General features: G+C 43.4%; 1 protein-coding gene across 1 annotated transcript in view; it reads left to right on the top strand.

Annotated features, from left to right (window-relative positions):
* The window catches only part of HDC (histidine decarboxylase), a 35,368-nt gene that overhangs the window by 18,153 nt on the left and 3,693 nt on the right, over positions 1-13,522 (top strand). The window contains exons 5-10 of the mRNA XM_006895329.1: positions 82-216; positions 886-1,029; positions 3,530-3,596; positions 4,298-4,460; positions 4,553-4,643; positions 8,958-9,056. Of these exons, the coding sequence (XP_006895391.1) occupies positions 82-216; positions 886-1,029; positions 3,530-3,596; positions 4,298-4,460; positions 4,553-4,643; positions 8,958-9,056 (699 nt within the window). The remainder of the gene's footprint in view (positions 1-81; positions 217-885; positions 1,030-3,529; positions 3,597-4,297; positions 4,461-4,552; positions 4,644-8,957; positions 9,057-13,522) is intronic.

The raw sequence follows: 13,522 nt of genomic DNA, 5'->3' as shown, positions 1-13,522 counted from the left end.
ATACACACACCTACACCCCTATGAAACACCTTGAGGAATTTGATAGGAGAAGCTGTATTGATGATCCTGCTTCCATTACAGAGCACAGTCAGTGAATCAACCTTGATAGCCTTGCTGGCAGCAAGGAAGAACAAAATCCTGGAAATGAAAACATCTGAGCCTGAGGCTGAGGAGTCCTCCTTGAATGCCCGACTCATTGCTTACGCCTCTGACCAGGTGAGTGCCCAGCTCAAGGCAAACCTCGGGTCAGCACTTGAGTTTTGGGCCTCTGGAGTCTTCAGCCCTTGAATAGGTTTCTGCTAGACAGGATGACTCTGAGGTCTAGAACAGTTCAGGCCTTGCACGTTGTCTCCATGAACTAGTTTTAAAAAGCCAGAACTGACACTATTTTAGAGTAAAATTCTGTTCCATAAAGCCTTTGGTGACTATTTTTTGAGAAGTAGACCCCCTAGGCCTTTCTTCCGAGGTACCCCTTGATGGATGGATTTGAACCTCCAATCTTTCTATCAACAGCTGAGTGTGCTAATAGGTTACACCATGCGGGGGCTCCTCCAGGAACTATAAAGGAAGGCAAAGTTAAAAGTTTGTATTTTGGGGAGCTCTGGTGGCCTAGTGGTAAGAAGGTGCAACTACAATCCCAGAGGTGCACGGTTCAAATCCACCAGATGCTCTGCCGGGGAAGGAGGGGCAATCTCCTCCTGTACCAGTCAGATCTGATTTGACAGTACACGCACACAAAAATAATAAAGTAAAAAAAATAAAAAAAAATTAAAAGTTTGTATTTTAAGTTTGTATTTGGTTGCATTAGGGCTACTTATTCAACATTTTCTGAGGAATGGTCATCTCAGGACAATTCTTTGCTAATAGTTTCTATGGTCCATCTAGGCCCATTCCTCAGTTGAAAAGGCTGGTCTGATTTCTCTTGTGAAGATGAGATTTCTGCCCGTGGATGACAACTTCTCCCTCCGAGGTGACACTCTTCAGAAAGCCATCGAGGAGGACAAAGCACGTGGTTTGGTGCCTGTCTTTGTAAGTTAGGGTGCATGGGTAAGCTTAGAGTGATGGCATTTGGAAGGGAGGAAGGAAATTGGACAGAATTCTATTAAATAACATGCTGCAAACGAAACCAGGTCCTCAAATACAATATTTACAAATTGTGAGCTGCTGTTCATTGGAATACATAACCATCATTGAAAAATAAAGAATAGAAAATATTAGAGTGCACTCAAAATATATACTTTTCTGACACTTTTCTTTCAGACATACATGTAGCATTGAACTTTTTTAGAAAGGTGACCCACAGAGGCGCACGGTTCGAATCCACCAGATGCTCTGCCGGGGAAGGAGGGACAATCTCCTCCTGTACCAGTCAGATCTGATTTGATGGTACACGCACACAAAAATAATAAAATAATAATAATAAAAAAAGAAATTAAAAAAGGTGACCCAACAGAGTGTGGAAATTATCGAACAATATCATTGCTATCACATACAAGCAAGATTTTGCTGAAAATTATCCAAAAATGTTTGGAACAATATGTCAACAGAGAACTGCCAGATGTGCAGGCTGGATTTAGAAGAGGTCGTGGTACTAGGGATATTATAGCTAAGGATCTTAGCAGAAAGCAATGAATACCAGAAGAATGTCTATCTGTGCTTCGTTGACTATGCAAAGGTTTTTGACTGTGTGGATCACAATAAGCTGTGGCTGACTCTGAGAAGATTGGGAATTCCAGAACATTTGATTGTGCTAATTAGAAACTTATACTTGAACCAAGAGGCAGTTGTCAGAACAGAGCAAGGAGACACTACATGGTTCAAAATCAAGAAGGGGGTTCATCAGGGATGTATTCTGTCTCCATACCTTTTCAATCTGTATGCAGAACAGATCATCCGAGAAGTTGGGCTATATGAAGAGGAATGTGGCATCAGGATTGGTGGTAGAATCATCAACAACTTGTGTTATGCAGATGACACAGCCCTGCCTGCTGAAACTGAGGAGGACCCGAAGCGCTTGCTACAGAAGAACAAGGACTACAGCCTCCTATATGGACTGAAGCTCAACGTCAAGAAAACAAAGATTCTAACCACTAGGCCAATTAGCAGCATCAGTATGGATGGTGAAGAGATTGAGATAGTTAACAGTTTTAATTTACTTGGCTCCACAGTCAACACTCTTGGTAACAGCAGCCAGGAAATCAAGAGATGAATTGCATTGGGAAAGTTGGCTGTGAGGGACCTCTCAAGAGTACTGAAGAGCAACGATATCAGACTGGAGACTAAGGTGTGCCTGATCCAGGCTATATAGTCTTTGCAATTACGTGCTATGTATCAGAGTTGGACAGTGAATAGGGTTGATAGAAAGAGAATTGATGCCTCTGAGCTGTGGTGCTGGAGAAGAGTGTTGAATATACCATGGATTGCTAGGAGAACAACCAGGTTTGTCCTGGAGAGGGTGGAGCCAGAATGTTCCCTGAAGTCAAGGATTCTGAAGCTTCGTCTGACATACTTTGGGCATGTTGCAAGGAGGGACTGGTCCTTGGAAAGGGACATTATGTTTGGCAGAGTGGATGGGCAGCGAAGGAGAGGATGACATTTGATGAGATGGATCGATTCTGTGACTGGAGAGGTGGGAATGAGTGCGTTTGAGATGGCTAGGTTGGCACAGGATAGAAGAGCATATAGAGCTCATAGGGTCGCTATGAGTCGCAAGCGACTCGATGGCACATAACAACAACAACAACGAGTATGACTCATAGCAACCCTATGAGCAGCGGACCTGAACCCTGCTTATCCCGTACCATACTCAACAGAAAATGTATTTGCTCTGTGTATCAAGGTAAGAAAAAAGAGTGAAACCCACACTGCTCTAGTGGTAAGCGTTGTTTTGTGCTGCTGAGTCAGAACATAAAAACCCTCCAGCGGGTTTTTAGTAGCTGTAAATTGTATGGGAGGAGATTGTCTCTCCTTCCCCTGTGGAGCATTTGGTGAATTTGAACTGCGTGCCTTTGGCATTGCAGCACACCTTCTTACCACTAGGCCACTAGAGTGGAAGGGTAGGACCCAGTCCTGCACTGTCCTCAAAAGTGCTGCTCTGCTCAAGCCCGTTTTTTGCAGTCTTGCGTTAACCCATCTTGTTGAGGGTCTTACTTCCTTTCACTGTCCCTCCACCTTTCCCAGCATGATGCCATTTTCTAAGGACTGGGTTCCTTTTGACATCTTGCTCAGAGTGTGTGAGATGATGTCTCATTATCTTTACCTCTCAGGAGCACTTTGGCTACAGTTCTTTCAAGACAGATTTGGGCTGTCCCGATATATTCAATACTCATCACCAACACCACAAATCAAAGGCATCGTTCCTCGTTAATTTCCCTTTTAATAGTACCCAGCATGCATATGAAATAATTGAAAAAAGCGTGGTTTGCATCAGGGGCACCTTAGTCTTTAAACTGGTCAGACCCTTTTTCTCAGGCAGTATGTGTAATGTAAGGCGACCTTCCCATGTTAACGTGGCTTTATTTCCCCCGAGGTTTGCGCAACACTAGGGACCACTGGGGTCTGTGCGTTTGACTGCCTGTCCGAGCTGGGTCCTGTCTGTAAGTATCTGCCCTGTCTGCTTAGGAAGATAAGTAGTGCATTTTCCTAGAGCAAGAACCTGAAAGCAGCTTGGTGAAATAATACCCAGTCTTCTTTGGTCACTGTGGAGAGCACTGGAGGAACCTCTGATTATAAGAACTTTCTCCTGACTGGCCCAGGTCATTGCTTTTCCTAGACTGCACTACCTTACATCTCCTCTAGGAGGCAACAGCCTACTCGTATGCCATTTGTGTTCATACTGTCTCACTTGCCGGCCAAAAGCCATGTCAGGCATAGGATGAACAAGACTACGTGAAATATTTTCCATTCTAGGTTAATAAAAGGTGGGGCAGGGGAAAGAAAAGTTGACCAAATAGTGATGGGAGATAAAGAAACTCAAATAGCACCACTGAAAAAAGCTCTAAACAAAAAACCCATTAGCAAGGCAGACAGACATTTCCTCTCTTATTTTGCACTAGACCTGTGGGAAGCTGGCTTCAATGTCTAGCGCAAGGCCGAAAGGGATGTTGACCTTCTGCTTGATGAGAGGAAAATGCTCCTTAAGCACTTCGTTTACTTCCTCACATAACTTAATCTCAGCAGCCCTTTCCAAACGCTCCTCTTTGCTTCACACAATGCAGCTGGGTCAGGGAAGCAGAGAAGTCTCATGGCGGCTTGTTGCAGCCCCCAGCCTTCAGCCCTGCGTCCTCTGTCTCCTCAGGTGCCGAGGAGGGGCTGTGGCTCCATGTTGATGCTGCCTATGCGGGGACTGCCTTCCTGTGTCCTGAGTTCCGGGGGTTTCTGAAAGGCATTGAGTATGCAGATTCCTTTACCTTTAATCCTTCCAAGTGGATGATGGTGCACTTTGACTGTACTGGGTTCTGGTGAGTGTAGCAGCCACAGCTCCAAGCATGTGGGGGATGTTTCGCTTTCTTTGAGAAGCTCAAGCGACTAATCCCTTTTTGGTATCTCACAGGGTCAAGGACAAGTACAAGCTGCAGCAGACCTTCAGCGTGAACCCCATCTACCTCAGGCACGCCAACTCAGGGGCAACCACTGACTTCATGGTGAGTGGCCAGGGAATGGGCACCTGGGTTGACCCTTTGAGGGACCCTCACAACTGAAACTGGTTGCACCTGCCCACTTCTTCCTGCATGTCAGCTTCTGTCAAAACACAGCTTGCTATAGCCCATCCCATAATATTGTTCGTATAGATCGTTTGTTTCAAGTTGTGCCTTAGCCTATATAACAAAGCCCAGAAAACAATGAAAACCCTCAGAAAGTTAGACCAAACTTTGAGACAGAACAGGCTGGGCACTATTCACATCTCCTGAATATCGGTTGAATATTTTTCCCCTATAATTTCAAGTCTCTCTGCCCTGGTGGGTGAGTTTCTCTATAGACAACCAGACGAACAAACAAATCTGTCATGGAAGAAACGCAGCCAGGTTACTCCTTAGAGGGAAGACGGGTGCCCATACTTTGTCAGGAGGAACCAAACTTGGGAAAAGGTATGATGCTGGAAAAGGTGGAGGGTCAGAGAGAGGTAGGAAGACCCTCTACAGGGACGGTAACAATGGGCCCAAGCATGGTAGAGATCATGGAGATGGCACAGGATAGAGCAGGCTCAGATCTTCCTTTGTTCATGCGTTTGTTAGGAATTCTACTCGACTTGAGGGCACATAACAACAACAACAACAACTACAATAACAACCATCTTGGTTAATATTTTCTGCTCACTGCCTTGCGGTAATGAGGGGTGGAGAATTTCCTTGGGTGGGAAGTGGCCACCCAAATAAATTGGCTTAAGTCCTCTTTATCTCTTGTCCCTGACAGGGGCCACTGCGGTGTGACACAGATATTGTTGCTACAGGTCGGAGTGCCCCAAATCTTCTTGGTTTCCCCATCCAGCCACAAGTTCACTCTGTTGATTTTGTCCATATCCTTAGCCTGTTCTATGTTCTAGAGAAATAAATTCTCCAGAAGGTTTATGCTTTATATTTGTCTTCTCCTCCATTTCCTTTATTTCTGTGGATTTAATGTTCAAGTCCATGAAGAAACCACTGAGGAAGGGAGCTGCTATCTCTGTCATGATTCCAGGAGTCTTTCCTGATGTTCTAATCCATGCCTGACACTCCTCCCCCTGGCCCCTGCCCCTCTACCCCCCAGGTAGCTGTAATTGTAAATAGAAACTCAGATTTGCTCAGAATCAACCGGAGATGAGATAGCATCCTGGGAGAGAAGACAGGGCACTTAATAGCTAGGAGCTTGGAGGCACCAAAAATCAGGGCTGGATTCTCTGACAACAGGGAAGCAGCTTGTACTCTCGTTCTCAAAGGCACTGTCGAGATGCCTTTGTAGGTGGGCATGGTTCTGTGGTTGGCAGGGGACACATGCTGAACTTTGCATATTATTGAATACATATGTGCGTAGTGTTGAATATGCAACACATATTCACAGAGGAGACCCTAAGAATAAGTTAATGATCTGTGTCAGTCTGTACAATTCCAGATTTCCTGTGACAGTGGAAATTGTTGACTGGAACCACCCTTTGAATCAGCATACTAGCAATAGAAGACCAGAGCTCTGGTGCCTTAGTTGGTAAATAATTACACTACCAACCCTAAGGTGGTAGGTTCAAACCCACCAATCGCTCCTTGGGAGATAGATGGGCAGTTTGCTCCCAGGCTATTTACTGCCTCTGAAACCTACCTAAGGGGTCAACAATAAGTTGGTTTTGACTTGACAGCACACAACAACAGTGACAGAAGGAGTAATTGGAGAGAAGGGCAAATTGTGAAGATAAAAAAAAAATAAAATCACATCTATATTTCCCTGTTGACAACATAGAGCTACGTTGGCCTAGTGGACAGGACGTTAATGCTTCTAAGCCCAAGGTGGGTGATTTTAATCTGTGGCCCTCAGGCCCGGTTCAAATTGTTTTCCCGTCAAACATTCTTCTAGGTGGTATAGCGCTGGTCTGTGCATTGCTGTACAGAGGTAACCTGTGGTTGCTGTAATGCACTGTGACACTGATGTGCTAAATGCGCTAATGGTTACCCATGGTGGACAGTGTTTGGTGGAGCTTCCCGATTAAAACAAGCTTGGAAGCAGGAGAGGCATCCACTTTCAAAATGCCTTGCCTCCGGAAACTCTATGAACAGCGCTCAGGTCTTTCATTCATAGGGTCACTATGAGTGGTCTACGACTCGACAGCACTTCAACAACAACAACAACAACAAATTTCCCTATTACTTTGGTGGTGAAATGAAGGAGCCAATGAGTCTTGGAAGCAGGAGCGTTTTAGGGAAGGTCTCTAACAGACAATATGAATTGGAACCAACTCCATGTCACAGAGTCTGTCTCTTTGGTTTATTCTTTACTGCTCCCCAGTGTGCACGTGGCAAGAAGTCGAGTTGCCAGTAATTGGGTTTTGGTGCCCTCTGCTGGCAAACTAAAGTCCTTTTGCTGATCCTTAAAATTACAGCATGTCAGATTTTATTGTAGGCTCAATTCCAAACTACTGTAATAAAGCGAGCATCACAATAAAGCAAGTCAAACACATTTTTTTTAGTTTCTCAGTGCATATGAAAGTGATCGTTACACTTCATTGCAATCTACTAAGTGTTTAATAGCTTTACTAAAAACAAACTTAGAGCATTATGAGAATTATTACCAAAATGAGACAGAGATAGGACAAGAGCACATAATACAGGGTTGCTACGAGTTTTTTTTAAAAGAAGTATCCGTATATTTAAAACACAACAAACTGAAAGGCATTAAGATGAAGTTTGTCTGAACTTTTGTGCAGGAAAAACATTGCCTATCAACAAAGAGGCAGTGTCCCAACTGTGAGCTTAGGTCAGAAGAACTAAGGTGAAGGGTGGAGGTGAGGAAATTGTGGGGATTTGGCAATTCTTTGGACAAGCAGAGTAATATTTAATGAGGTAAATATTTATTTGCAGTCAACAGAAACTGCAGTGAAAATTTTCTGACATTCCAAGAAAAGGTCATTTGAAACCATCTCCCTTATTAGTATAACTGCAGATGCTTTTCAAGCCCTTTGCTCTGGTTTCAGATCTGGGAAATTGCCTTGAAACCTTTCAGGTGTATGATGAGGGCAACCATGAACTTTAAACTGTGCTGTTTTTCTTACTTGGTACAAAGGGCCAATGCTAGGTCAAAGCCTGAGCCAGAGGCAGAGATTCAGATGGTCATTTGAAATCTGAAAGTCAGTGCGATACTTCCTGAAGCAACAAGGATGCCACCAACAGAGGTTAGGAGAGGATATTAGGGCTAAATAACGACCTGTCTTGTCTCCAGGCAGAAATTGTTGGTTGTCATCAAGTTGGCTCCACCTCCTGGCAGCTTGATGAATAACCCCCAACCCACATTTTGCCCCGTCCTGTCCCATCTTCAAGATTATTGGAATTGTTCCACATAATCTATTATCGTGGCTGTTGTGTAGTACCACACAACCTAGGGGGCTCATCTGCTTGAATGATATTGGACATTGTTCCGCTGTGCCTCATGGGGTGTTCACTGGCTCAATTCCAGAAGTAGATCGGCACATTTTTCTTCCTAGCATGTTTCACTCTAGAAGCCCTATTGAAACCTGCCTACAGTGGCTGGCCCAGTTGCTATGACACTGGTCGCATAGCCTCCAGAATCATGGTAACACCAGGCTGCCCAAGTGTGGCAAGCTGATAAATGGGTTGTGGAGACAGAAATATAACTGTGATTTAGGGAGCTCACTTTTATCTTCTGAGTAGCCAGCAATTGCTGTCTTCCTCTGAAGCTCTTTACCTTTGTTATTACTCTCACATCACCTCCCTGGGGTCTGTGCTGTGCTCTCCTGGGTCATGGATGAGGCAGCCAACATGTCGCTGTCCAAGGTCACACAGCTGTGAGTGGCTGAGCTACAGGAGAACCCCTAGTCCATGGGTCCGGCGTCTGAATATTCACTGCTTTATGTTTTGGAAGGATATGAAAATAGAACTTATTTTTCTGCTATTGGAGGAATGTAGGATTTTCTAGAGAGAGAAAAAAAAAATTAAAGGCCCTATCTCCACTTTTAGAGACGAGATAAAGTGTTTAAAGCAACATTTAAAGCAAAGTGCTCTCTCCTTAGGGTCACAGACTGTCGTGCTCTCGACAAGGCCTTATTGGCCACCTGCTTCAGTCAGTGAGTGATCTGGTCACGCAATGGGACAGCATTGTGGTAACTTGCCTTGGCTTTCATCCTTAGCAACAGCTTTGGGTGCCATGGTGACACTGTCCTTCCCTGGAGGACTGAGGAGGCAATGGATAAGCCCAGGAGCACTCGAAGGAGCGAGGCACCCTTGTCTCTAACTGTGGGCCTTGTGTTCTTTTCTTTCCAGCACTGGCAGATTCCCCTGAGCCGGCGGTTTCGCTCTATTAAACTCTGGTTCGTGATTCGGTCCTTCGGGGTGAAGAATCTTCAGGCGCACGTCCGACATGTATGTGACTGCAATCAGAACCTGCATGTTGCTCTGTTTTTCAGCTGGGAGGATGCTTTGCAGACCTGCCCAAGGGCCCCACGGCATCTGGCTCAGGTGTCTGGGCCTGTGCCTGGGCTCCTGAGGCTTGATTAGTCCATCTGCTTGTTAGCTGGAGGAACACTGAACAGAATGTGACACTAAGGGCTGTCTGGGAACTCATCATTTCTTCTGTGCTTGGAGCACTGGGGCCTGATGGCAACCAGAGGGGGAGAGAGGAAGTGAGAGAGAGAGGAAGGGCACTGTGGTAGCCAGGCTAGAATCCCAACTTTTTTCTTTCTTTTTATTTTTTAATTATTATTATTAATTTTAATGAAAATTTACAGAGACTTTGGATTTCCATTCATTCACTGTTGCATTTTTCTCCCTGCCCAGCCCTCCCCCCAATTCACTCTTTGAAAAGTAAAAGAAAAATTCTTTCATTGTTATATAATCCCTCCTCCCAAGTCTTCCCTATGCAGCCTTCGTTCTGGACTCATGTCATGACAATAACACCTAAGCATATATCCCTTTTTTAAGAGTTATCCTGACTATCAGTCCAGTCACTATTACTGTGACAGGAGTCCCAGGGTTATGAAAACAGTTAACACACCCAGCTGCTAATCAAAAGGTTGGAGGTTCATGCTCAACTAGATGATAACATAATTATGATAAAAACAAAAGGGGGGAAATATGGGAAGCCAATACTAAATATTTGTAATAAACTGAATGCTATTTAAAAAAGGAAAAAAAAAGGTTGGAGGTTCAAGTCCACCACAGGTGCCTCAGAAGACATGCTTATTGATCTACTTCTGAGGATCAGCTACTGAAATCCTTACAGGGCAGAGTTCTGCCCTGACATGCAGGAGGTCAACACGAGCTGGAATGATCTTGATAACAACTGCTTTTACTTTTCTTTTCTTTTTAGAAGTATAGCCATGCCTGAAACTTAGGCCTCCTGTCTCCAGGCAGACAAAACTTTGCAAATCTGGAACAAATTTCCTTGCATTATATCTCTAAGTATTTCTTGAAAGCCGATTTTGGTACAATTTATTCTAATCCAATGCAGCAAAAACAACGAACTGATTACACTAGGAAAGGGACACAGAGGTTAAGAAAACAGGCAGTGTCTTATATTTTTGTATTCGTGGCAGGGGCAGGGAGAAGGACTTGATCCAAGACCTACAGCCAGTAGTACTTTTCTCACATTCTTACATGAGCTTTTGTTAAGGGTATAATCAAGACCCATAATAGCAGTAGTCAAGAATGCAAAAGATGTGTTTCATTGGGAAAGTCTGCTGCCAACGGCCTCTTTAAAGTGCTAAAGAGCAAAGATGCCAGTTTGAAGACTCAGGGGTGTCTGACCCAATCCATGGTATTTTCAACTGCATGTGAAAGTTGGACAATGAATAAGGAAGATGGAAGAGGAAGTGATGCCTTTGACTTGTGGTGCTGGAGTGAAGAAGCTTGAGTAGGTTCTGGCAAAGACCAAGGACTAAGAATGAATAATAAGTAAAGGATAGCAGGATGCTGCTTAGAGGCAAAGATGGTGATACTTCACCTCACATACTTTTGGGTATGTTGTGAGGAGGAGGGGCCAGTCCTGGGAAAAGACATCACGGTCAGAAAAGTAGAGGGTAAGGGAACAAGAGAAAGACTTCTGAAGGGATGGATTGACCTCATGGGTGTGAGTATGGCAGAGATCTGAGGATCATGCAGAATTTCAACCCGTTCCTGGGTTCCCTATGAAATATGGTTTACTTGAGGCACTAAACAACAATAACAGCACGTGAAAGACCAAACCTCTGAAAAGTGCATCAGTGAACAGCCTCATAGGACGCACTCAAAGGCTCTGTCATTCATACCTATGCAAATCTTTCTACTTCTATCTTTCCTTCAAAGAACTTTCTATTTCATTAAGCCAAAACACGACAAAACAAAATGCTCAAAGTGGTGCGTACTCAGAGACAGCCTTACTGTTGGTAATTGCACATTTTTTTCGGTATTTTTTTAAATTAAATTTTATTAATTTTAATGAACATTTACAGAGATTTTGGGTTTCCATCCATTCATTGTTGCATTATTTTCTCTACTCCCCTGCCCCAGTTCATTCCTCTCCCCTCCCCTTGAAAATCTGTTTGAATTGTCCCATTGTCACAGGGTAATTGCACATTTTTAACCTGTATCAGAGTGTTTGCTGAATGTCACCTAATGTATTGAATGGCTTGAGATACTTTGTGATTTCTCTAGTTCTTCTAGAATTGGGGGTCACCAGTCCAGTTCCGTACATTAGGATAGAGGGAGGTGAACAAGGTGGTGGTGATAGTTAAAAGTCATCAGAATATTCTTCTACTTTCTCCTCAGGGCTGGATATTCAATATGTAGATCCTGGCTAGCCTTCCCAAACACCACCTCTTGCCAGTCACACCATGAATTGCCATCCACTTCCTATTATCCCCTGAATTAGGCTTGCATTCCTGGGCCTGGATTTCATAGGCCTGATTAGCACACTCTGGCTCAACTTTATATTATCTCCAGTGATCAACAGTAAATCCTTGACTTGTTGTTGTTAAGTGCTGTGGAGTCAAGTATGACCCATAGTGACCCTATGAACAACACACCTGAATCCCGTCCTATCCTGTGCAATCCTCACACTTCTTGACACACTAGAGCCCATTGTGGCAGTCATCATGTCAATCTATCTGGTCAAGGGTCTTCCTCTCCTTTGCTGACACTTCACCTTTCTGAGCATCATGTCCTTCTCCAAGGAATAATCCCTCCTAGCAACATGTTCAAAGTATGTGAGCTGAAGCCTCAGCATCCTTGCCTCCTATGAGCATTCTGGCTGCACCCTTTTCAATACATATTTGTTAGTTCTTTTGGAAGTCCATGGGTTGTTCAGTATTCTTCTCCAACACCACAGCTCAGAACAATCAATTCTTTTCCTGTAACCCTTATTCATTGTCCAGCTCTCAGATGCATAGAAAGTGATCAGACAGACCATGGCCAGAATCAAATGCACCTTAGTCCTCAAACTGACATCATTACTCTTCAATAATTTGGAGAGGTCCTTAACTACAGACTTTCCCAGTGCAATACATCTTCTGATTTCCTGACTGCTGGTACCAAGGGTGTTAATTGTGGACCCAAGTTGTTGACAGTTTCAATCTTTTCTCCATCTATCATGATGTTGCCTATCAGTCCAGTGTTAAGAGTCTTTGTCTTCTTGACATTGAGATGCAATCTATATTGAAGGCTGTATCCTTTGATCCTGTGCAACAAGTGCTTCAAGTCCTCCTCACGTTTAGCAAGCAAGGTTGTGTCATCTGCATAACACAGGTTGATGAATCTCTCTCCGATTCTGATGTCACACTCCTCTTCATAGAGTCCAGCTTCTTGAATAATTTGCTCAGCAAACAGATTATACAGGTATGAAGAGAGAATACAACCCTTATGTACTCCTTTCCTAATTTTAAACCGTGTAGTGTTCTGTGCTCGACTCAAAGGCAATCAACAACAACAACAACAAACTGTGTTTCCTTGCTGTATTTGCACAACAGCTTTCTGGTCTAGGTATAGGTTCTGAATTAGCACAATTAGGTGCTCTGGAACTTCCATTCTTCTCAATGTTAGCCATAATTTGTTATGATCCACACAGTCAATATGCCTTTACATAGTCAATAAAGCAAAAATAGCCATTCAAAAGAATGGCTTTAAGCCATTCTTTAAGCCAGGATCCATCTGACATCAGCAATGATATCCCTGGTGCCATGGCCTCTTCTAAATCCTGCTTGAACTTCTGGCAGTTCCTTATCTATGTACTGTTTTAGCTGTTTTTGAACTATCTGCAGCAGTATTTTGCTTGCAGGTGTTATTAATTATATTGTTAGATAGTTTCCACATTCAGTTGGATCACCTTTCTTGGGAATGGGAACAAATATGAATCTCTTCCAATCCATTGGCCAGACAGCTGTCCTCCTGGCATAGACTAGTGAGCACATCCAGGGCTGCACTTGTTAATTGAAATAAGTCAATTGGTATCCCGTTGATTCCTGGGAGCTTATTTTTTTGACAGTGCCTTCAATACAGTTTCTATTTTCTCCTTCATTACCATTGGCTCCTGCTCATATGGTACTTCCTGGAATTTTCAGTGTCAGTCAAATCTTTCTGGTTCAGTGATTCTGTGCATTCTTATTCTCCATCCTCTTTTGATGCTTTCTGGGTCATTCAATGTATTGCTCATAGCATCTTTTAATATTGTTACTTGAGGCTTAAATTTGTTTTTCAATTCTCTTAGCTTGAGAAACACAGAGTTAATTCTTTCCTTTTTATTCTCCATTTCCAGCTCTCTGCACATTTCATTATAATACTTTTCTTTATCTTCTTGAGCTACTTTTTTAAAACATTTCTTTTTTTAAAATTTTTTTAAATTTTATTTATTTTTTTAT

Source organism: Elephantulus edwardii, unplaced genomic scaffold (genome assembly GCF_000299155.1).
Source record: "Elephantulus edwardii isolate Elephantulus edwardi_28Jun2011 unplaced genomic scaffold, EleEdw1.0 scaffold00164, whole genome shotgun sequence".
NCBI lineage: Eukaryota > Metazoa > Chordata > Mammalia > Macroscelidea > Macroscelididae > Elephantulus > Elephantulus edwardii.
The sequence above is the reverse complement of the archived record's forward strand: the minus strand, read 5'-3'. Positions and strand labels throughout refer to the sequence as shown.